At 35.5% G+C, this 22,235-nt stretch overlaps 1 protein-coding gene across 3 annotated transcripts in view; it reads left to right on the top strand.

Annotated features, from left to right (window-relative positions):
• Window positions 1-22,235, top strand: part of GABRB2 (gamma-aminobutyric acid type A receptor subunit beta2) — a 174,904-nt gene that overhangs the window by 49,731 nt on the left and 102,938 nt on the right. For all 3 annotated transcript variants that reach the window (XM_064458969.1, XM_064458968.1, XM_064458970.1), the window contains one exon: window positions 10,414-10,634. In XM_064458969.1, the coding sequence (XP_064315039.1) occupies window positions 10,414-10,634 (221 nt within the window). The remainder of the gene's footprint in view (window positions 1-10,413; window positions 10,635-22,235) is intronic.

Genomic DNA, 22,235 nt, shown 5'->3' on the forward strand with positions numbered 1-22,235 from the left:
GAATGGCATTGAAAGTAACTGGCAGCCTACAGTTGCCTCGAACCATTTCCATTTGTGTTTCCAAAATGGGTGCATTTGATAAAAGCAGGTGAGGTATTTGGGGTTTCCACCTAACCTTTGTTTATTTTTTTTTATTTAAAAGAAAAAACCCCACAAAATTACCAAGAAAAACAGCATAGAAATCTAGCATGATTAGTAGTAGTGGGTGAGAAAATGCATACGTAGAGATAGAGGGAGAAGGACTCGGAGTTCATCTGGAAGAAAAATAGAACAAAACCAAAATCAGGGTATGTCATGCACATATCTGGCTGTTTTTCTCCTGTAAATTTCTGTGAAGTATCAGCAGCTCTTGGAGACCATTATAAGCTAATTAAATCAATTAGTCTAACTTTATTTCAGTTATACAGTACATCATTAAAGGAAATGTTATATATCCTCCTGTTTTTATAATTTTGAGATGAACTCAAAATCTTAGAGGGTATGTGTTGGGTTCTTTAGAAAACTTTTCCTCAAACTCATTTTCTTGCTCTTTCTCACTGTCTGTTATGTCAATATTCTTGGAGAGGTTGTTGTTTAAGCTCACATTCTTTTGTGAGCTGATCTTAAAATTTTAACTTATTGTTAATATATCCTTGATGATTTAGTTTTAGAAGTATTACAAATATATGATAATCATAACTGCCTTGACAAAACTGAGTAATAACTGAATCTGTAACTTGCTAAAGTATATTCCAAGTCAGAAGAGAAAATGTGACAGCGTTCAGTGTCAAGCACTGAAGAAAGCAATCATTTAGTAAATAAGTTAGCTGTATCAGATTATCAGACACTTTGTTTAGGGCAACATTTAGAAAAGTGCTCTGATTTTGTCCACTTTTCCAATGCTAAAATAACACAGTTTTCTTGACGGACTACCTACAATTTAAATTAAATTTTGAAAGAGTTATTAGGGCTGCCCAGATTGATTAGTAATTTGATGCCTCCTAAAGTCTGTCCGGCAGAATACTTTAGTCTGAACAGCTCAGCTCTCTCTACTTTTTTGTCTTTTAAAATGGAGGTGATGTTTAGGAATTGCATAATGCTGAGACTGCTGAGAATATTGCCTTAGTATTGATTAATAGTCATACTTACTCTGTCTTTTTATAAGAACTGTTGTACTTACTGAAAGGCTATCTGAGATGTGTCTCGGGCCCTCTCTCAATCAAAAGGGCGTTTTCAGATAGGTTTAGAATATTTTAAATATCTCTATCTTGCAAATCACAAGCAAAGCAAAAATTAATAGTGTTCTCTCCTGTGAATGAATTGATAGAAGAAAAATAATCTTGAAGGCCAGAAAATTGATCTGAAAGTCACCTGGAGTGTTTTGGTATTCAGTGATACAGAGGGAACATTACATAGATCTGACAAACAGAGGGTAGTAGTAATACCAGAACTTGAACAGCAGAATAGGAAAATGACTTGAGCATATTTAGGAAAATTAAGAATATACATATACGTGCTTTCTTTAGTGTATGTGTTTGTGGAAGTTACCTTGCAGAAACTCCTCCATTGCTAACTGAGGAGGCAGCTAGCTTTTTACCTGAAAGGCAATACTAGCAAAACAATCTGCTTAGTAAAACAAACAAAATACAACAAAGTGAATTCCTTTGACTAGAAAGATGAACCAATAAAATATTCATATAGTATTTTTCTTTTTCAAGAAGTGCATTCTCAGGCAGCCCAATTAAAAGGGATCAGAGAAGGGACATGTTTTTGTTAGAATACTGCATTTCTCAACAGCACTAAGAGTACAGTTCTGTGTCTGAAGCTCAGATAATCAGGTTTTCTTTGTCAGCTATTTCTCGTAACTTTTTAACATTAAAACTAAATTTATACTTTTTTCACTGAGACAACTTTGTGGCTTGTTTTAGTATTTCTGAAAGGAGGATTGTGTCATCCCTGCTAATGCAGTGATGGGAGCGTTACTATTATTGTTTTCAATAGTTTTGTAAGCATTTAGAGTGCCCCTGTTACTTCATAGCTTAAAACAGCTCAGAGGTTCACTGTATCATCCCAAACGCAAACATGCTACCGTTACTTTGCAAGACTGAAGCGGCACAAGTGACTGCTTAGTGAGATAAGTTGGGAATCTGCTTGTGGTTTAGTTTGGACTCAAGGGAATTACTGATGTAGTAACATTGGGAAGTTTAGACCTAGTGCTGAGAATGGTCTACTTACAGCACTTCAGATTTGAATTCTGGAGGCTGAAATATTTTGAATTGCTGATAATTGTTAGTAGTTCAGAGAAAATGAACACTCTGGTGTATAAGGTGTTAAGTGAGGTGATAGAGGACTCCTTAAAAGGAAGAACTGTAGGTGTTCATGAGGGTTTAACAGGTATTGCAACGGGCAGACAAACTGCCAGCAGCTCATCTTTCAGCAAACTGTGAAGGATGTAAATAAACAACCTGTTCAAGTAGTTAAAATGCTGAGTGCATCTCAAACTGTTTTATACTCATTAAGTCTCAGTTTCTATTGGACCACAGCCTGCAGTTGGGAATTTAGGGATTGTTATACATCCTTTTAGATGCCGAAAGGCGGATGGAGCTAGCAAGCGTTGTAACAGGCATATTAATGGCACTTTTGTCATTGGAGTCTCCTTGCCTCCATTGAGTGACATCTCCTTGATTGAAGGAAGCAAGGCCATATTTAAAAATAAATAAATAAATTATGGGATTATTTATTAATTTCAATATTCACCTTTAAAAATACTGCAAAATACTTATCTTGAAAATAAGGATTATATGCATTAAATGAATGCCTATTCATTTTATTATTAGTTTTGTAAGTTCAGAAGTTAATTACAGTGATACAGAGCAACACTAACTTGGCAGTTCTTTCAGTTTCTAAATGTCTTCTTGAGGCTTTGTTTATCTGTATCAACTCAGGGAACTATAAAGCATCAGGAAAAAGAGCACTCACTCAAATGTTATGCCAGTATACTTCTGCATCTAAGCACAGCCTGAGTTCCCATGTTTCAGCCAGGTTTAATCTCTATCAATTACTATATTTTTATCCTGGAAAAAATATTTTAATTTTTTTTTCTTTCATTAAAAGTATCAGTAAGATGTGCAGGTTTCTGGTGGCTGTTTCTGTTTTTTTGCTTTGGAGTGTCTTCTGCAAAACAACAGCTTAAGCCACCCTCTGCTCTCGTCAAACTTTCCAATTGGATCTCCAGGTCTGCTTAATCACTGCTTTACCTCCACTGTATTTAAGAAGTATTTTAATTTTTTGTTGTTGTTCTTTAGTATTTTCAAGAATATTTTTTACTCTTCTGCAATACTATTAATAATAGGCTACAAAAAGGGAAGTCTAGTAATGAAAGCAGTATAAATATAATTTCTGTTGGAGGTATTTACCTTTCTGAAGATCTGTAGGATTATATAATTGCATAGGAAATGATCAGTGAATTTAGAATTATTCTCCCTTCTCTGGGAAATGGCTTGTAATACATTAGTAAAGAAAATTTTGAAATTCAAATGTAAACAAACTTTTTTGATACTTCTTGTGGCTTAAAATATTTTATTCTACTTCAGACATTACAAAATCATAATAACACATAATTTTGTCTGAGGCAGAAAAATGCTGTTTCCATAGCTTTTGTTTAAAGTGGATATAGTTTGCATTTATTCATCTTACTTTGCATTTCTATTGTTCATCTGAGAATCCTGCAATGCTGCGTAAAGAGGACTAGATACTTTCAAAAGAGAAAGATCTGAAGATATCAAGATACGTGACTCTTTTAAGCAAGTAGCAGTTAGATTACAGTTTTCAGTCCAAGTTCACTTTAATCAATCTTTCTCTTATTATCAAGAGACAGCAAATCAGGGAGAGCTAAAAGACATATGGCAGATGCTTTTTGATGGGAATGACATGCAGATTGCTGGCTCAGTAGAAGTGCAGTATCATGGTTCAGTCGGGATGACTTGTCAGAAATTAAAATCAAGTGTCACAGTGTCTTGCTAAACTAATTGATGTTACAGGAAACACATTGGCCGTAACTGCTTTATTTCATTTCAGTACATGGAGTAAAATGACACTGCATCGCAGTGCAATATATAAATCACTGTGTAGAGACAATATAAATATTGGCTACTGTCAGTAGTGCTAAGGAGACACAATTCATGATCTTGTCGCTGAAATGGTAAGCGGTCTCTTACAGATTTCATATAATCAGTAGTAAGAAGTTTTATGTCTAGGAGTCAATCTCTGCTGACAGTTGTTTGGCTGTCATAAACAAGTCTCTTGCTTGATTCAATAATTCTGTGTTTTTCTGAGAACTGTTATAGGGGATAAACGGCCCATCTTTGCTTATTTGTTCAACTGAGAAATGAGAATTGCTGATGCATAATTCTGGGATAGTTGCTGCAGAACAAATGGTAAGCTCACTGGTTGGGATCTTTTCCTTTTTGGAAAGATCATGAACTTAAAATCATAAAATTCCTGTCAATAAAAACTACCTGGTAAGGAGACACAATTAACTAGAATTTTTTTCATGGATTTGAAGCCAGCCTAGGAAGAGGGACTCAATATACTGAGAGAGTTCAGCTTGAACTCTGTGTAAGGTTCTTGATGTCATTGTCATTTTTTTGAAGTAAAGATTTACAAAATGTGAAAAATACTTTTTCAAAAGGGCATATGACAGAATTTATTTTGACAGTTCTTTGGTATCCACTATTCTTTCAACAGTTCATTCTACCTTCATGTAAGTCACTCAGAGGCGTCTCCAGTGTTAACAGAACAGACTTTTAACGTTAATTTTTTTGAGGTGAGTGTGAGATAGGTAATTATGAATTGAACACGTTGTAGTGGTTGGTTTTAAATGAAATGAGGATTAAAAGGACTGTCAGTCAGTACTAGGGGAAAGACATTGCTTTTGAAATAAAGCCACTGAAGCTTCTTTAGCTGAAAGTGCTTTGTTTTGGATTGATTTATCTACCATTTGCATTGTGAAGTATGTTGTGTTCTTCCCACTGTAGAAACTGAACATGTCAGTGATAACTACATTGGAGTCTGAGGAGGAAGTAGAATGAACCTTTACTCTTTTCTTCTTAAGTATATAGTATTTTTTAATAGATTAAAATACATTTCGATGTGTAGATGTATACTTCTAATAATTTGGCATTTTTATATATGTCATCGACAGCTTTTTAAATGTACATGGTAAATAAATATAGTGTTCAGGCAAAATCTTTGGCTTCAAGCATTTGCAGAAGGATATTTTTTAGCTTTAAAAATGCTGTACTGAGAAATGTAGTAAAGTATTTTTACAAGTTAGGAATAACCGGGAAAGTGATAAGAAGTGGACTTAAGCCAAACCATAAATGAGTTGTCCATTCATTACTGATGAGTAGAGATAAATAGCTTCTTCAGCTCCACGCTGCTATATGTTGTATTTATAATAATGTTCCTTCTGCTTATTTTTCTTTTTCCTCCAAACTTTCCTAATTTTAGTACTTCCAAAGTGTTTCAGTAGCTGTGTTATATCCCTGCTAATACAAGTGTTCATGCACATTTTTAAGCTGCAATATGAATCAGTCCTGTTTTTTATAATGTAGAAGAGTGAGCTATATTTTAAATGTTGTTTTTCTCACATTAAACCTTATCCTCATGCTTTGGAAAAATGTACATCTGGCACAGCCTTTTGCATTAGACTTCTACTGTCATTGAGAAAATTAATGAAATTTACTTCCCTTTTTGCTTTGATCCTTTTTCTAATAGAAAAAAGAGCACCAGCAACAGCCATTTGACAGTTATTGGCACATGGGTGGGTTTACCTGAGGCCTGTGTTCTAATCTTTTAAAGCTAATAACAGGCCCAAACTGCCTTTTTGGTTTTTTTGAGTGCCAATTTTCAGGTTTGATGCTTTCCTGTGCAGAATCTTCCCTTGGATCTTTGAAATTGGTGGTCATTAACTGACAACTTGGCTGTCTGTAACAATTCTATTTATCTAAATTCGTTTAAATCTCCCAGTGTATATACATTTCCAGCAGCTAAAAGTGTTTACAAACAAGCACAGCACAAAGATAACATTCAGGATAAAAGTTACTCATAAATATGCTAATACTAATAAGTGTTCATTACTTTTAAAATTCTTATTAGAAAATTTGCATTAAGATTAACTTTGTCTCATATTTGCTGCTCTTCAGTTCATTGTGTGAAATAAAGAAGAAATCTGGGAAGCTGACCTTTAACTGGTGAGGAAAAGAGGAGAGATCTTTTCTTTGATCAGGGTCGAATAGGAGTAGCCATCCATTTTCTGTTGCCTAAATTTCTGTGTCTGGACAGAATAAAGTTTATTAAATTTAAATCTATGTAAACAGTGGACTAAAAATTAAAGCTATACAAATGATAATGTTTGTGTATTTACAGAAAATACAGTACTTGTCTGTTCTAGGTTTTGCTTGTAATTTTGTCTATACTAATCAAACTTTGTACAGCATTTCAAGCTTCATGTGCTCAGGGTAGCTGATGAACCTATTTACTTGTACAATGTGCCTTTCTATGCCTGTCTTGTAAATAGCCTGTACCTTTGTAGTTTATGTCTGTGTAATGGTATTCACAGACAAAGTCCCCCTGAGGTTTGGTTTCATACTTCTTTCAGCTCATTGTAATTACTGCCTTGTTCTAGGCTTTTTAAATGAATTCGTTCCTGTTTCATCTTCATACTTACACTAAGCTTCTAACAATCCCATCCTGTGAATTCAATAGGATGCTAAGGCCTTAAAAAATTAAAATCACCCTTTACTAGCCACTTCTATGCCTCTACTTCTTTTGTGTGCCTGTCTTCCTAAAGAGGCAAGATATCTGGATGTCTGTTTTGATGTTTATCCTTAGAACAGAGGCAAATTCCCATATTTAAAGTGAATTTAACAGACTTTTTTCTTGTTGTATTTCTGCTAGACAAGAAAGTTCTTAATCTCAAAGTATAAAGTGCCTTGGGATACTTCAGGGACATTTTGTACCTGCAGACCTTTTTGAATTACTGTTTCATTTGGGATTTTGAAAACAGATTCCTCCCTCCTTTCTAAGGAATGAATTGCAGTTTACGTGACAGGTTTTCCTTTTTATTTTTTTTTTCCAAGTAATAACTTATACTTTGAAATATGTAGCTTGGAACACACTTACTTTTAATAATTTTTTTTTTTTTAAATCTAAATTTGCAAGATTATCAGGGTTTTATAAAAAAATTATTTAAGATATCTTGTTTTGACCATTAGAAATTCCAGTCACATCTGAAAACTAGGACCAACAGATGACAAATAATTTTTAGTTGGCATGCCAGCTCTGTTTCTGGAACACAGTGTGTTTGATTCTGAACTCCAGCCTGGTGATTTGGCTTTTCTTTCAGCTATTCCAGTGCTCCAAATTTACAGTTCTATGTAATTGATTTTTACGCACTGAACGATGCGTGGTTAGTTTTCTTTCTCCTTTTCCTCTTTTACTAAGGTGTAAAGAAGGAAGCATATTCTGTGTTTTATATATATATGTATATGTGCTATATATGAATACATGTAGATTATTCCTTAGAGTAGGAATAAAATGCAACATTCCAAGGATAATAGGGGAGAAATTGCCACAGCTCATCTACTTTATGTTGTGGTACGTTAGTGTAATGAAGACCAATATATTTTCTTCCTGGCAATATATTACTGAACATTTTCTGGTATCTGGTTATGAATCAAATACTGCAGAACAGTGATGAAGCATAACAGTAAAATTCTTCAGATGTAGGTGGAACATACTTGAAAGCAGGCTCTCATCCTGATCCTGGTGGGTGGGCAGGGGAACTGGGTTCAGATCATTAAAACTGATCAGATTAAAACAGTTACTAGGTAAATATATTTGGTAATAAAGTAATTGGAACAACTTATGTGGCATTTACCTGCTTGTAACGGTGCAGTTTTGTTAATGTTTGTGACACCCTACCAAAGCTGAGCAGTGTTCTGCGTACGGGCTGGGCATGTGTGCTTCCGTTGGCAGCTGCTGCGTAGGGCTGGAGGCAGAGCAAGTGAAGATGACTAACCTCTAACCATCACAAACAGAAGACGACTGAAGGGACAGCAGTGCCATTCTGGTTTTGTGTTGACGAGGCAGAAATACTGAAACTGTTCTCAACAGGAACATGTATTTCTCCCTGCTTCAGTGAAAACTGAAGAGGCATTTTGAAGCTCTTGAGCCACCTGTATGTGGGCTTTTCTGGGGAAAGATGCATAAAAAAATAAAAAGTGTTTCCACCATGGAAATACACATATCTGTAGAAAAACAGTTTCTACTGATTCGTCTGAGTGCATGTTGTTGTGCAGAAGAGGCATGGTCAATTAGTTTCTAGGTGCTGTGTCATTGCCTCAAGAACTCTGCTGGAACAGCCTTAGCTGTCACAGGCCCTCCCTCATGCACATTTTTAAGGGTGGACCATACATGTTTTACAGTGAATAATTAGAGCAACTGATTTAGGCATAAAAAGTTTTCATTAGTGAAGAAAGGAAAAACAATTTTCTGGATACTCAGACATTGATTGGTAATAAATTATATTTTGATTTTCTTTTCAATTTGCCACTTAACTGGAGGTGCTTGGCTGGGACTGACTGCCCTAGGTACTCCAAAGTCAGTGGAGAGAGACATGTCTCCAGGGCTTGGAGTTCAGTAGGATGAATCCCACCTTACTGCATAGCAGTGGAAGAATGTTGGTTTATCTGTTTTCCTATTCGCCGGGGAAGGCAAATCTTCCATGTACCTTTTGTGTGATTCAGTGTTTACGAAGTCTTAGACTGTACTGTAAAAAGATAATTTCTAGAAATATAAAACTTTAACTTTTTTGTGTGTGTTAGTAAATTTCAGTGATTTCTTCCAGGGGCACTTCTGTAGAATTTTTTTCTTTAAGTTTAGTCTGTGAAACTGCAAAATAAGAAAATGTCACTTCAGTATTCTGTGAGAAGTTCTGTATAGTGTTCATGTGTCTTTTTTTTTTTAATGAAAATGCTTGTAAAATACAGTTGTGGCAGGTGCTTTTAAAGTACTTCAGCAGGAAGATTAATGTTTCTTTGCCAACTGTAATGAAACATGGTTTCAATAGTGGTCTCTCCTTTAAAATATAAAGTAGCTACTGAGAAATATTATTGCAATTTCTGCAATAAAATGTACACGTCTTGCATGGTTTTCTCTGTTATGCAGTGCTGGAAATTGGTCTGAGAGATGTAATCACCATGCTAATTATTTGTTCTAAGTTAGGTGGTGTTTCTTGTTTTCAAGTGCCTCAGACTGATGCCTACAGGCTTGCATACTCTGACATGGCTGAATCCTGGGCTTGCTGATAATCACGGCAGCTTTTGTTGACTTTCTGTTGAAAGCAATCTTCTGTAAGCTCACAGCTCTCACTATTTAATGAAGTCCATGTTAAATATGGATTCTAAATCAAAATAGTCTGAGAACTTCTGTAGAACAAGCAAAACAAAATATTGGTTTTAGAATACTACTCCTTTTGCTATTCCTGCAGTATTGTTTTACAGCCCTTGACCCAGTGATCCGTGATCAGATATACAGCTCCTTTGTGTACGATTTATGGAGTTTTTTTAGTACAAACTAATGTCTAATAAATATTTTGCCAGTGTATAACCAGCCTTACAAAAATATAATCTTTGTAATTACTTTGTTTTCTAAAACACCAAAAGATCAAAACATCTCTAAAGTATGGTATATCAGTGGCCTGCATCAAGACAAAGCAAGTCTCATATTACTGCAAATATTTACCTGGATGCTTAATTGTACTCTCTGAATTGTTTCATTGAAGTAACCAGAGTTACTTCATGTGTAAAATTAAGTAGAAGACTAAGACTCTGTAGCGTAGAAACCTCAGAGACTTCCCACTGATTTCAGTGCCCAGGGGAAAGTTAACAGATTTTGAAGAGATTTAATTTAGAGAAGAGTTTGGGTGATAGCTACAGCCTGAGAGATGCAAGGCCTGATCCAGACCTCTACTGAAAACAGTGGAGACCATGAGATGGAAATTCAGATCTGCGATTGTTCCTGTTTCCTAGAGCTCCTAGGCTTGCAAGGTGCTACGGGAATTGCAGACTGTTAAGTGTCTACAAATTTTTTCCACTTTGTTTATAAATATTGAAATGGAAACTCCCAGCTCATTCATAAGATGTAAATACGCCATCTTTTCTGTATTCTCATTTCTGTTATTAAGTATACACAAGATGTTCAGTACTGTAAAAATAAATAAATCTACTTATGGAAATTCTGAACTGAAATGTTTACCTTTAAGAACAGTCACAATGAATAAATATGTATTTTCTTTTTCTTTTTTTTTGTTGCATATGTATGCTGCCTTTTTCAATGCAAACTTTTTTTTGTTTGTTCTTATAATCACAGGACTATACCTTGACAATGTACTTTCAGCAAGCATGGAGGGATAAGAGGCTGTCGTATAATGTAATACCTCTAAACCTTACTCTGGACAACAGAGTAGCTGATCAGCTGTGGGTTCCCGATACCTATTTTCTGAATGACAAGAAGTCATTTGTACATGGTGTCACTGTGAAGAACAGAATGATCCGTTTGCATCCAGATGGGACAGTCCTTTATGGACTCAGGTCAGTTGGAACCATTTCTAACTCTTCTGTCTCTTTTGGTTTTAGTCTTTTAATCATGGCTTCAAATTAAAAACCATACTTTGCCTTTTTTAATGCTATTCTTTTTATTGCTGTATTCTGTAGAACTGATGATATTGCAGGAAACAATTTTAACTTAAATCTTTATCCATTCTTAGAATACTTTTTTTTAAAATATAATTTTGGAGATGAACTGCCATTTAGTTCAGACACTTGTATTAAGAACAGATAAGACTAAATGTTTTTTAAAATATTCATTTGGATTAAAAGTCAGTTTTAGAACGTTTCCTCAAAGGAGTTGAAATAAGAAATACATAAAAAGGATTAGAGAAAAAAAAAAGGGGAAAAAGGTATGACAGCTGAATTGATAACTTAAGTAAATTATATAGTTTATAAATATTTTTGGTTGACCCTTAGACTGGTTTGTATGCTACCCAGATGAATCAGTTTTCTGATTCTCAGTAGATGGGGTATGACTTAGAATGTTTTTCAGCCTGATGCTGTGTATGACTGCATGGAGAGTGGTAAGTGGACAAATCAACAGAACAACTTCACTCTTAAAGTTCTGAACACTAGGGGGAAAATGTCTGTTTAGCAGTGATTACAGAAAAAATAATTACTAACGAAGTGATTTAAATATATTCCTGCAAAAGACGACTGACTTAATATGATGTGAGTAGGTAACAAAATAGAAAGCATTGACTGGGTTAAAAAAGAAAACGCTGCAGAACTTGAATCCAGAATGTCTCATGTTTTTATATTAATAATATATATTATTCTCTATATGAATGTAATAATTTTCGGGAAGCTAATTCTTAAAACTTTTATTAGTGTATTTCTTTCATTTTCAGTGAGATATTTTCTATTGTCTCCCTATAACTATCAGATCAAGAAGCATGCACTTTTAACTTGGATATGTTCTACCCAGCTTGTAAAGGAAAACGGCACAGTCTTAACATATTTAGTTCTGTTACTTGAACAAACACGGACCACAAGGTTCACCTCTAATTAAGATCATCTATTACAAGTCACTGATCCGGATGCCTTTAGTTTTGTTATTGCACTGTTAGCATGCAGGTGTGTCTGGAAATCCTTACCATGAACTACTTGGATTAATGAGGCAGCTGAGCAAATATAACTGATCTTGATATATATTAATATGTTTCTCTTTAGAGGCTTTTGTTTAGAACATGGCTACCTAAATTGGAACTCAAACATCCAAAACTAAGCCCTAAGCTGTCCTAGGATTTCAGGCTTAACACTTTTTGGCGTATGGCTTACATTTTCACACCCAGACATGAAAATTTCCAGGGTGATAAAGTGTAGCCAGTCACTTGTGCCAGGAAGTGCCTTTCCCAGGATAAGTGGCTTCTAGCTCTGTCCTGGTTTTGGCTTGGATGGAGTTAGTTTTCCTCCTAGTAGCTGAGCGAGTCCCGTGCTTTGGACTTAGCACGAGCATAATGTGATAACAGACTGACGGTTTAGTTGTTGTTGAACAGTGCTTATACTAAGTCAAGGACTCTTCAGCTTCCCGCACTCTGCCAGCGTGGAGGTGCACAGGGAGCTGGGAGGGGACACAGCCGGGACAGCTGACCCCAGCTGACCCAAGGGGTGTCCCACACCATATGGTGTCATGCTCAGCATCTAGAGCTGGGGGGAGTTGGCCGGGGGCAGCAATTGCTGCTCAGGGACTGGTGGGGTGTTGGCTGCGGGTTGTGAGCAGAGGCATCACTTGTTTTTCCTGGGTTTTGTACCTCTCTCTCTTTTTGTTGTTTTCCTTTTCATTACTACTACTACTTATTATTATTAATTATTGTTAATTATTATTATTAATTAACTGTTCTCATCTTAGCCCATGATTTTCTTATTTTTAGCCCTCTGATTATCTCTCCCCTATCCCACCAGGGGGGAGAGAGCGAGCAGCTGAGTGGGGCTTAGTTACTGGCTGGGGTTAAAACACCACAAGCTCTCAGGTAGAAACTATTCTCTTTGAGACTGAGAGACTAGATCAGTGCTCTCACCACTAGGCCGGAGTCAGGCTTCAGATGCCTCCTGTCTGGATGATCCCTGGACTCCTACAGTCTGTGCCAGATGGCGGTTCACCTCCAGAAAAGTGGGGTGAAAGTATGAAAATGTTCACTTATCAGGTATTTCATGGTTTTGAGGCACTCTTCTAATGTGCAAGATGCTGATTTCATCCTTCATTGTAGAAGGTAGAACAACTTCCATTTGGTGGAAAAGACCTGGGCTTTTCCTGGCTCCTGACCTTCCCCTATGTTTAAGGAATACCACTGCCTCTTATGGCTGACAAATTATTTTTCTACTTAAAAAGTAAAGGAAGAAAAATAAAAGGCTGTGATAGCTACTGAAAGAAACAGAACTAACTCCTTACATCTGGTACACAGCAGAAGTATGCCACCTTGAACTATGACCACAGTAGGAAAGTATGTAACTGAATTTAGGAGCAGCAGCATGGCAATTTTTATGAAAACTGAGACCAGGTAAAGAACTTTGTTAAAACATGCAATAACTTTTTTTTTTTTTGCAGAAACAGAAACTATTTCATTGTTGTATCTGTAACACAGACCAGATATTCTCTTATGAACTGTAGAAAAACATTTTGTCATGTATAACTAAATTAAATTAGTTTTGATTTACAAATTCTGCTTTTTTGGGCAGGTTATTGTATTTGCCAATTTGTATTTTGTCCAGTTGTGTTTTCTGTGTGAGAGCAGTTCAGGCTTTGGCACTAAGGCTGGGAACAAGTCTGGAGTTTCTGTTATTGTTCAGTGAACCAACAGATACTTAGTTCTTTAAAATGGTGAAACTTTTTATTTACAGTAAAGTGACATTTAAAACAACTACTTATAACATGTTTGCATTAATGGAGAGAGCACAATAAGAGCATAACAAAGGTTTTGGTATAGTTTTCAATTTAAGACTCTGAAATCATCATATTACTATTTTTCAGACTAAATTATGAAATATCACATTTAATGTTTTCAATAATTCTGACTTTTTATTGCTACTTGTGACAAGTCACTTTTATTCTGACTGCTTTAACAATCTGTAAGAATTTCTAATTTTGAAAATGAAAAATGTTGGTAAACAGTAAGTGGAGCTCACAAAAATTTGTTCTACAGAAGAAAGATTTTCTTTAGAAACTTTAGAACCATTCATGAAAAATACTTTTTCTAAGGTTTTGGGGTTTTTGTTTGTTTCCCAAAAGAAAGAAGGTATTGATGACTTTTTTTTTTTTTTAAAGAAAAGACAACTAAAAGCCTAGGTTTGCTTCTTTCTTTTTAAGAATTCTGATTTTCACAATTTTTAAAACTGTAATTTTTTAATATACTTAGATAAGATAACTTTGTCTGAAAATGCTTTGCATAAAATATTCTGGACCACTACAAGAATTAACTTAGCTGTCTTTTTTTAGCTGAATTGATGTTGGTACTGCTTCATGGTCTTGGGTGAAACCGTTCCTACTTTTCATTGAGTGTATATAGCAAATCAGGTCTAATATCTTTTATGATGTGATAAAGAGAAATCTTGTATATTTTTTTACTTAAAGCTGTTTAATGCTTTAAGTAAAAAAGATGAAACATTATTAAAGCTCTGATCCTTTACTTCCCAGAATTATGTTTTTCAAGAGTTGCAATCACAATATGGTATCCTAAATGGTTTTAGAATAATCCTGTATGTTGTTTCTATCGCAGAACTTGCACACAGCCCAAAGTAAAGGTGTTAAAAGAATTTTTTTCTAGGTCAAGAATTTCGGATCAGGAAATAATTTTCGAGTATTGCAGTATACCTAGCAATCTCATACTTGTGAATATCAATTCTTACATCCCCTTTAAGACTTTGCTTGGTACATTTCAAGTTCTTTTTGTTTTGTGAGCTGGTACCAGATGAATGAGGGATGTGAATTTTGCCTTTTTTCCCTTATGGTGCTGAAATGAATTGTACACTGAGGGCAGTAGCAAGATGACTGTCACCCTGTGCTCCCCCTACCCTCCACGAGAGTTTAGGGGTTACAGTTGTCATGGGTCCTGCTGCAGCTATGTACTTGAACAGCAAAGAGGGGAAGGACGCCTCTTGTTTCCTGGAGAGGCAGTGTGTTCTGCTACAGAGACTGTGCAGCGTGAACAGAAAACTAATAGACGGAGACGTGGCACGAAAATGTCCAGCTTTTGAACATAGGACACTCATAAAGTGCAGTTTGTTTTCTAGTGCAAGAATGACTAAATAGCCTCTAGTCCTGGGAGGACTGTCAGATTAAATCTATCAGCTGTTATTAGAAATAAAACAATTATTATTCTTACTTGCATGGCAATTAGGACCTAGCGATGCCAGTTCAATAATAAAAATCTTTCTTTTCGCCATAGTAGCTTAAGCTATACTAAAACCTATGGGGGATGGTCTTCAAGATTCTTTGCTGCAGTTAGAAAGATGCACTTAAGAGTGGATACAGTAGATAGGTCACCATATAGCTCTCCTCCTCTTATATAAATTCACACACACACTCTCTCCTGAGTAATGGAAGAGACATAACCCTGTTTGTTCTTCACGTGAAAAAAAGAAAATTATGGTTAAGGATTTTTCTTTAGCTTTTGTGACATAATCAGGTTAAAAAAAAAAACAACAAAATATTTAGAGGCACAATAGGTAATGGACTTGGGTAAAGAATTTTTCTTTGGTCTCAATTATTTGGATAAGTACAATTGTTTTAGGGAAGTGTTGACTGCATCTGTGTACAGATATGTTCGTAATGTGTGTGTGTATATATATCAAAATGTTACACTGAGTAAAAATGTGTTGCAAAGGCCATATTATTATGATTTTGAAAAGAGGTATGTCTATTTCTAGTTTTACCTTTTTCTCTTCCAGTTTGTAAGATTTCTATCTGCCTGTCCTGCTCAGGATGTAGCCTTTTTCCAAGGAGGACTGCAGAGGGGTCTGCTAAGGGCAAGAGACAAACCTGAATATCAATATAGGTTCTTAATGTCCTAATTACTAATGATCCATGGACAAATTTTTTGTGATCCTCCCCGTTATATGACTGAGCTGGGTGGGTTAGAGAGGGGCTTTCTGGCTAAGATATCTTTCAGACACCAGGGTGGACGGGGCAAATACACACGCTGGTAACACAACAGAATTATGTGATTGCCGTATTCTGCTTTTGCCTTTGCCAGGCCATGTGGCAATCAAATATATGATTCTAATGTTACGGTTTCAGTTTTATGGCTTTGAATAGATTTAACTATATATTTAATCTAAAACTGATTCAAAGTTAATGTGATTTACAGTGTCCGCAGAAGTGATATGTTTAATGCCTGCTTAGTATTAATTTCTACATATCTTTAAAAACATCTGCTTAGTATTAATTTTGATAGATCATTAAAAAAAACCACCCTATACACTACTACTGTTCTGAAAATCACTATTATTGCTGCATTAATTCACTTTACCTTATATTTGCAGTTGCGTATTCTTACTTTGCAATAAGTTCTACTGAACTGAGATTCCTTTAAATATCAGTCTTAAAATTTTACTTTTGCCTCCCCATACATCCGTATATAAACATGTGTGTAAAACTGCACACGCACACACATACGTACATATGTTTCTGTGAATTCGGTTTCATTCACTTTGATAGCTATAACAAAATTCATTTATTCAATTCATCTTATTAGCAAAATGGTAATGTATAAAGGTAACCATCCTTTTCTTTTATGCCCCTGTAGTTTAATTTCTTTTGGATATAGCAAGCGGTGATCCCGTAACATTGTTCTTTCTGTTTTTCCTAACAGAACCCATACATGGTATGCATGCTAGATCTGATTAGATTTAGTGCTGTGAAGGTAAATTTCAGGAAGGATTAGGAGGCAGTTTTGTAAGCACCTGTCTTATCCTGCCGCTGGAAGGGGCGGGGAGAGAAAGAGAAGGCTACTAATGAATGTAGACATCTATATGGTAGTTATGAAGTCCTCATAGCCTGCCCTGTTCACTGCTACAAGGCATTAGTTAAGGGCATAACTGAATTGTGACCAATATTTTACAGAGAATATGACATACTGGTTACTTTTGGGTTTAGAGGATTTTTCTTTCTGATGGATAGCTGCCAGTTATTTATGTTTTGGGAAAATGCTTTTTTTCATGTTCCAATTTCTGTACGGTATTTACAAATATGACTGGACTTTTTTTTCTATTAAAAAAAATTATTTCATATTATTTTTATATTCCATCTGGCAGGAAAATTCTTCTTTGCTGCCAAGACCAGGACATTCAATAGATGATATACTTAAATCACTAAAATGGTGGAAAATTGCAACATACAATCTTAAACAAAGAGCCATTACAAGGAAAATTACTATCCATTGGTAGTTAAGATGACTTGCAATAGGATATTAGTGATTTGACAACATATATAGAAAAGTAAACTTAGAGGACCAAGATTCAATTCAAGGATAACAATGAGTTTGCAGTAGGCTGAGCAAAGCTTGAATAAGATACGCAGCCAGAACTCAGGAAAAGTTATGGCTTTAACTAGATTTCTGTATGTTAAAATACCTGGTTTATATAATACATGTAGCAGAAATAGCTGCTATGGTAGATAAGATCTGTTCTTTCTTAAATTTAAATTTATATATACATATATGAAAATACATATATAAAAATATAAAAAAATATATAAAATTTTCCCCTGACTTTTGACATCAAATCTGTTTTAAAATGCAGACAGAAGATTCATCTGTCTTTTGGATTATTCTAGGTAATACTGGTGAAGAATAACCTCTCTGTTTTTTGCAGCCTGTTGAAGCATTGGAAGATTTTGAGGTTCTTTTCCAGGGCTGGAATGAGAGATTTGAGAAGGGTGACAAGGAAAACCCTTGTTTGCCAATTTGGAATTGCTGCTCCTTCTGTAACTTTCTTAGGGTGTCTTTCTGGGACTCCTCATTGCTGGAAGAGAGCATTTGGGTGTTGTGTGTCAGGATAAGGAGGAAGTAAAGTTTAGAATACTAGGACTCAACACAGTTGAAGATGTGGCTGAAGATAAAGGTGCTTCATGTGGTTTTGCACCATTAACAGACTGTTTTTAGAAATATTGACTCTTATATAAGCTTCTCCTAACAGTCCTCACAAATGAACTCTGTGACAGTGGGTTAGTCACTGAGGACTGATAAATCCATGATGAAGAGGACTGTATACTTTGGTATCTCTTCAGTAGGCCAGTTTTATGCTTAACTGAAGTTTGTGGGTGGTTTTTTTGCTGAAAAATAGAATATTCACAGAACTTCTGACAGGGGCTGCATCCCATGAGGTGGTGACATTTCCATTCTTTTTAGTCGAAAGAAAATCAAAAGGAAGTAGAACAGAGTAGTTTTGTCAGAAATTAAAGACTTGCCCCATTTGAAAGCCCAACAGTTGCCAAAGTGTATTTAATGTATTGCTGGCTATAACTTTCCAACCCAACTAACAGTAATTCCTAAGTATTTGACAGATATAACCTACTAATCTCCCATAAATGAGAGAATTATGCATATGACAGTGTTTGCCCTTTCATTATTTCTTGCTACCAGCATTGCAATATATATATTGAACATAGTCCTGGATGCTTGGATTTTGAGTTGTCTCAGCTGTGCCTTGTGCTGTCTGCTCGCTCAGTTTCAGGTGTTTGGAAGTTGCAAGTCAAATAGGTTCTCCCACATTTTGCTGTATTAAAATAGCTTTGGGCATTTTTGTTGTATTAATAGCGTCGTTCAGCAATTTAACTTCTCATATACAGCTTATTGTCTACAAAATCTGATGGACAGTTTAAAAAGCAATTGCCTTTCTAAATGCCTTTAGTTCTCAGAATGTACTGTTTGAGAGGTGAATTGTTCACACCAGACATTCTTCAGTAAACCATCTGATCTTTATGTTGCTACTTTTCGTTACTTTTCTTTATTCCCCCCGCCCCCCCCCCCGCCGATAGAGCATATTTTTTTATTGAAGTCCTAAGCATGATTTGGAAGTAAATTTCCTTTTTTCAGTTTCAGGACCATGAAACCATTTGTGTTACCTGGAATTAAAATTACGTCTTTGGACTGCACATAAGATTTCAAATATCCTTGTAATTCCCCAACTTCCTCTGCAAGAAAGAGACAGAGAGATCTGTCCTTCCTTTTTGCTACAAAAGTATATTTCCAGATGGTAGACAGAGTTGTTTAAAGACTTTTTAATGACCTTTCATGCTAAACAAAAACTTTCTTTCAAAAATAGAGCATTTTCATCTTTCTCAATTTTAGGATTTCAGAAAGGATGAAAAGGACCTGGGCTGCTTTTCTGGGTGGGGGGAAGATGTCATTTTGGATGCTGTGTTCCTGATCATGGTCACTGCCCAGGGTGCAGGTGTTTCTGGTTGCATCACATTGATGCCTTTCTTGGCTGTGCAACCATCCCTACTCAAACTGGGGTCTTGGCTAGCCTCAGGGGAGAGAAAAGAAACAAACACTATAATGAGGTACCCAGTAGTGGCATAAAAAGCCCTACAATGAGATGCGGTTCTATCACTCTAGCATATCAGCTGGAGCACGGGTTTATAATCATGCATATCTTCATGACAGTGTTGAAAGTGTCATGCCAGGGACATCAAATCACCAGTAAAAGCATAATGTGAATTTGAGGGCCAAAAATTTAATGTTAAAATGCCAATTTGAAAAATATGTTAACCGTCTGTGACATCAGGCCCTTTCACTGTCTCTGTCCTGGTGATTTTGGCCCAGTGGCCAATGACACAGAACTTGAGACTGAAAATGTTTTCTCAAATGAGAAGTTTCAGAAGCTTGTCTTAAAATAAAAAATGAAATCAAATGGTACAGCAGCCTTCTGTTGCCCCAGTTGAAAAGAAGGAGAAGAAGCGATAACAAAAATTAAGAAAACTTATAAGTTTAGGTCATGTAAACATGTAACACTAGGTTTCTTGATATGACAATAAGCGCATATATAAGCATTGCAAAGAGTAAGAGAAAAGTAATTTGTTTGAGTAAGACTTGTTTGAATGTGAGAATCTCAGTACTGTGAACAAGTGTTTCCATTATGTTAACTGGGTGATTTTATTTTGTTTTTGCTAGTGCTCACGCTCATAAGTGCAATTACTGACCTTTCAGTTGCCAACACTTGCCAAAGTTAATTCACCATCTGACATGGAGTTGTTCAGTTTTGCACGAGAAATGAGGCAAATTGGATTTCTGTGTCCGAATTGTCAAGGCTGTTAGAGTATATACATACATATTTATAAGAACCCTTAACTCTCGCGTGCAGGTATTCAAAGCAGAAATAAGTTCAAGTCAAACAGTGTCTCAGACTGAAGTCCTGTAACTGTTGAAGACCTGAAAAAACTCTTGAATTGCCTATGAAGAATGCTGCACTATTAGAGTAGAATTTTGAGTGTGAAGCATCACCTGCATAGCAAGGAAGCATTACCACCCCAAGTGCGTTATTTGGAAATCCTAGGGCAGGACATGTCAGATACCAGCCCTTGTCTTGCGCAGTGAATATAGATCCAGCATAAAGAAAGGAACTTGAATTCCAGTGTGTTGCTTAAGTAAATTAGTAGTTGTTTTAACTAAAGGATGTATCAGCTCTGGCCCAAGGTATGGGCCAGATTCTGTTTTCGTTACTAATGCAAATAGTTCCTCTGAAGGTCCCAGGGTATTCACCACAGAAATAATGCTACTGTTATTTCTGATGATATATAAACTGAAGACCTGGACTCTCTTTGCAGCATGAAACAAATCATACAGCTCCTCTGCCTCAGTTATTCCATTTATTAAATTGGAATATTAAGCCCTACCTTCCCGCAGGGGTGTTGTGGAGATTAATTAGTTAGTTTGTAAAGTGCTTTGATCCCATAAAACACTACATAAGTGCCAAGCATTATTAGGAAGAATTATGAAAAGCCAGCCTTCTCATGCACCTTGGGATAGCTGTTTTATAGACACAAATCCGCTCCGTTCTCCTTAAAATCACATTGTTCGACTTTTCCTACGTAGTAGCCTGTTCACAAAATAAGCCAATTTTAGAAAAGATGCAATTTTTTGAATAGAGAGGAGATCTCTGACCGTCATAAATTTCTTTTTCAATTAAGGACTTGTAGATTCCAAATCCTACAGCAAAATACATCTTTAATGGTATAATTTCAGAACACGTCCATCAGCAGCAGGAGGGAGGGTAGTTGGATTTTAAATACTTCCCCTATCTGAAAGAAAAGAAAGATATCTTTCTACTCCAGTTCCTTTATTAGGTCTTAAGTATGGGATAAGTATTCAAGGGGGTCTTTTGCTTTTATTTTTTATAGAGTGTCTGTTAAATCATTAGTATGTGAATAATTAATTCAATTAAACTTAATAAGGAAAAAACTTTGTCACAGGAATCTCTTCCATTAAAAGCCCTATTATCCAAGATTATTACATTGCAATGAAGTGAAAAAAATTCTGCGTTTTATTGCCTAACAGACAAACTGTGGCATTTACTCTGTATTAGCAAGAAAAACTCCATCAGCTATAGAAGCATGTAATAGTTTAAGTTGCTCTAAGGGTACTTCATATTCTAAAAACAAATAGAGGTCATCAAACATTAAATCTTTAATTGAAATTTAAATATTAGCATAATTTAGAATTACAGCAGTCTATCTTATTTCCCTTATGTAATGTCTTTTGACATATCATTTTAGCTGGTAGTTGGTGATCCTGACAATGGAAATTTTCATCTGGGAAGACATAGGTAAAATCTCAGAATTCTCTAGTCATGACTTAGCTAATGAGGTGGATATTAAAGGTGTATATGCACACATTTGCTTAAATACATGGCGTATATATTTGGCATATAAATACAGTGCATGTATGTATTTATAAAGTTCTACTTGCACATATTTTTGGTCTAAAATTGATAAAATCTGAGATGGATGTCAAAAGTAGGGGCAGGGTCAGAGAGACTTATGAGTGAAATTTTAAGGCCTTATATGTGTAAGAAAAATAAAAGCTATGACACTGTTTAGAACTAGTAATACTTCTTTTATTTCCTCTGTTTCTGTGGGTGACAAATAGTCACTTTCTAGTTTTTCTTGTGATTGTACAGATGAAGTTTTTCTTTTACAGTTTTGTGAACCTTACTGTAAGACATTGTTGAATACTACTTCTTAAATGAAAGGAGCTTTTTTTTTTCCTCTAGCAAATGTTTTATCTGAAGCTGCAAGTAATTTGGCTTATTTTTCATTCCACTTAAAGTTTTAGTGATTCCACTTCTACTTTTAGTGATTATTTTTTTTTAATAAGTTTTCCTTTATTTTTGAATGCGCTTTCTGTGAAAAGAATAGCTGGTTTGTTCACCCACTGTTTCATCATATTCTGTTATTGAGCTATACAAAATGGTAAAATTGTTTTTGAGAAATAAGATTTGCCTAAAATCCTAAAACCCAAGTACTATTTTTCTAATACTTTTCCCATATCTCCTTGGGCTATTTTCTATTTCTTCATTCCTCTGAAAATTTAAATTTCTTTTGGCCCTCAATGTGCAAAGCAGTTGAGGAGACCTGTTCTTGGA

This window comes from Phalacrocorax carbo, chromosome 8 (assembly GCF_963921805.1).
Source record: "Phalacrocorax carbo chromosome 8, bPhaCar2.1, whole genome shotgun sequence".
Classification (NCBI taxonomy): domain Eukaryota; kingdom Metazoa; phylum Chordata; class Aves; order Suliformes; family Phalacrocoracidae; genus Phalacrocorax; species Phalacrocorax carbo.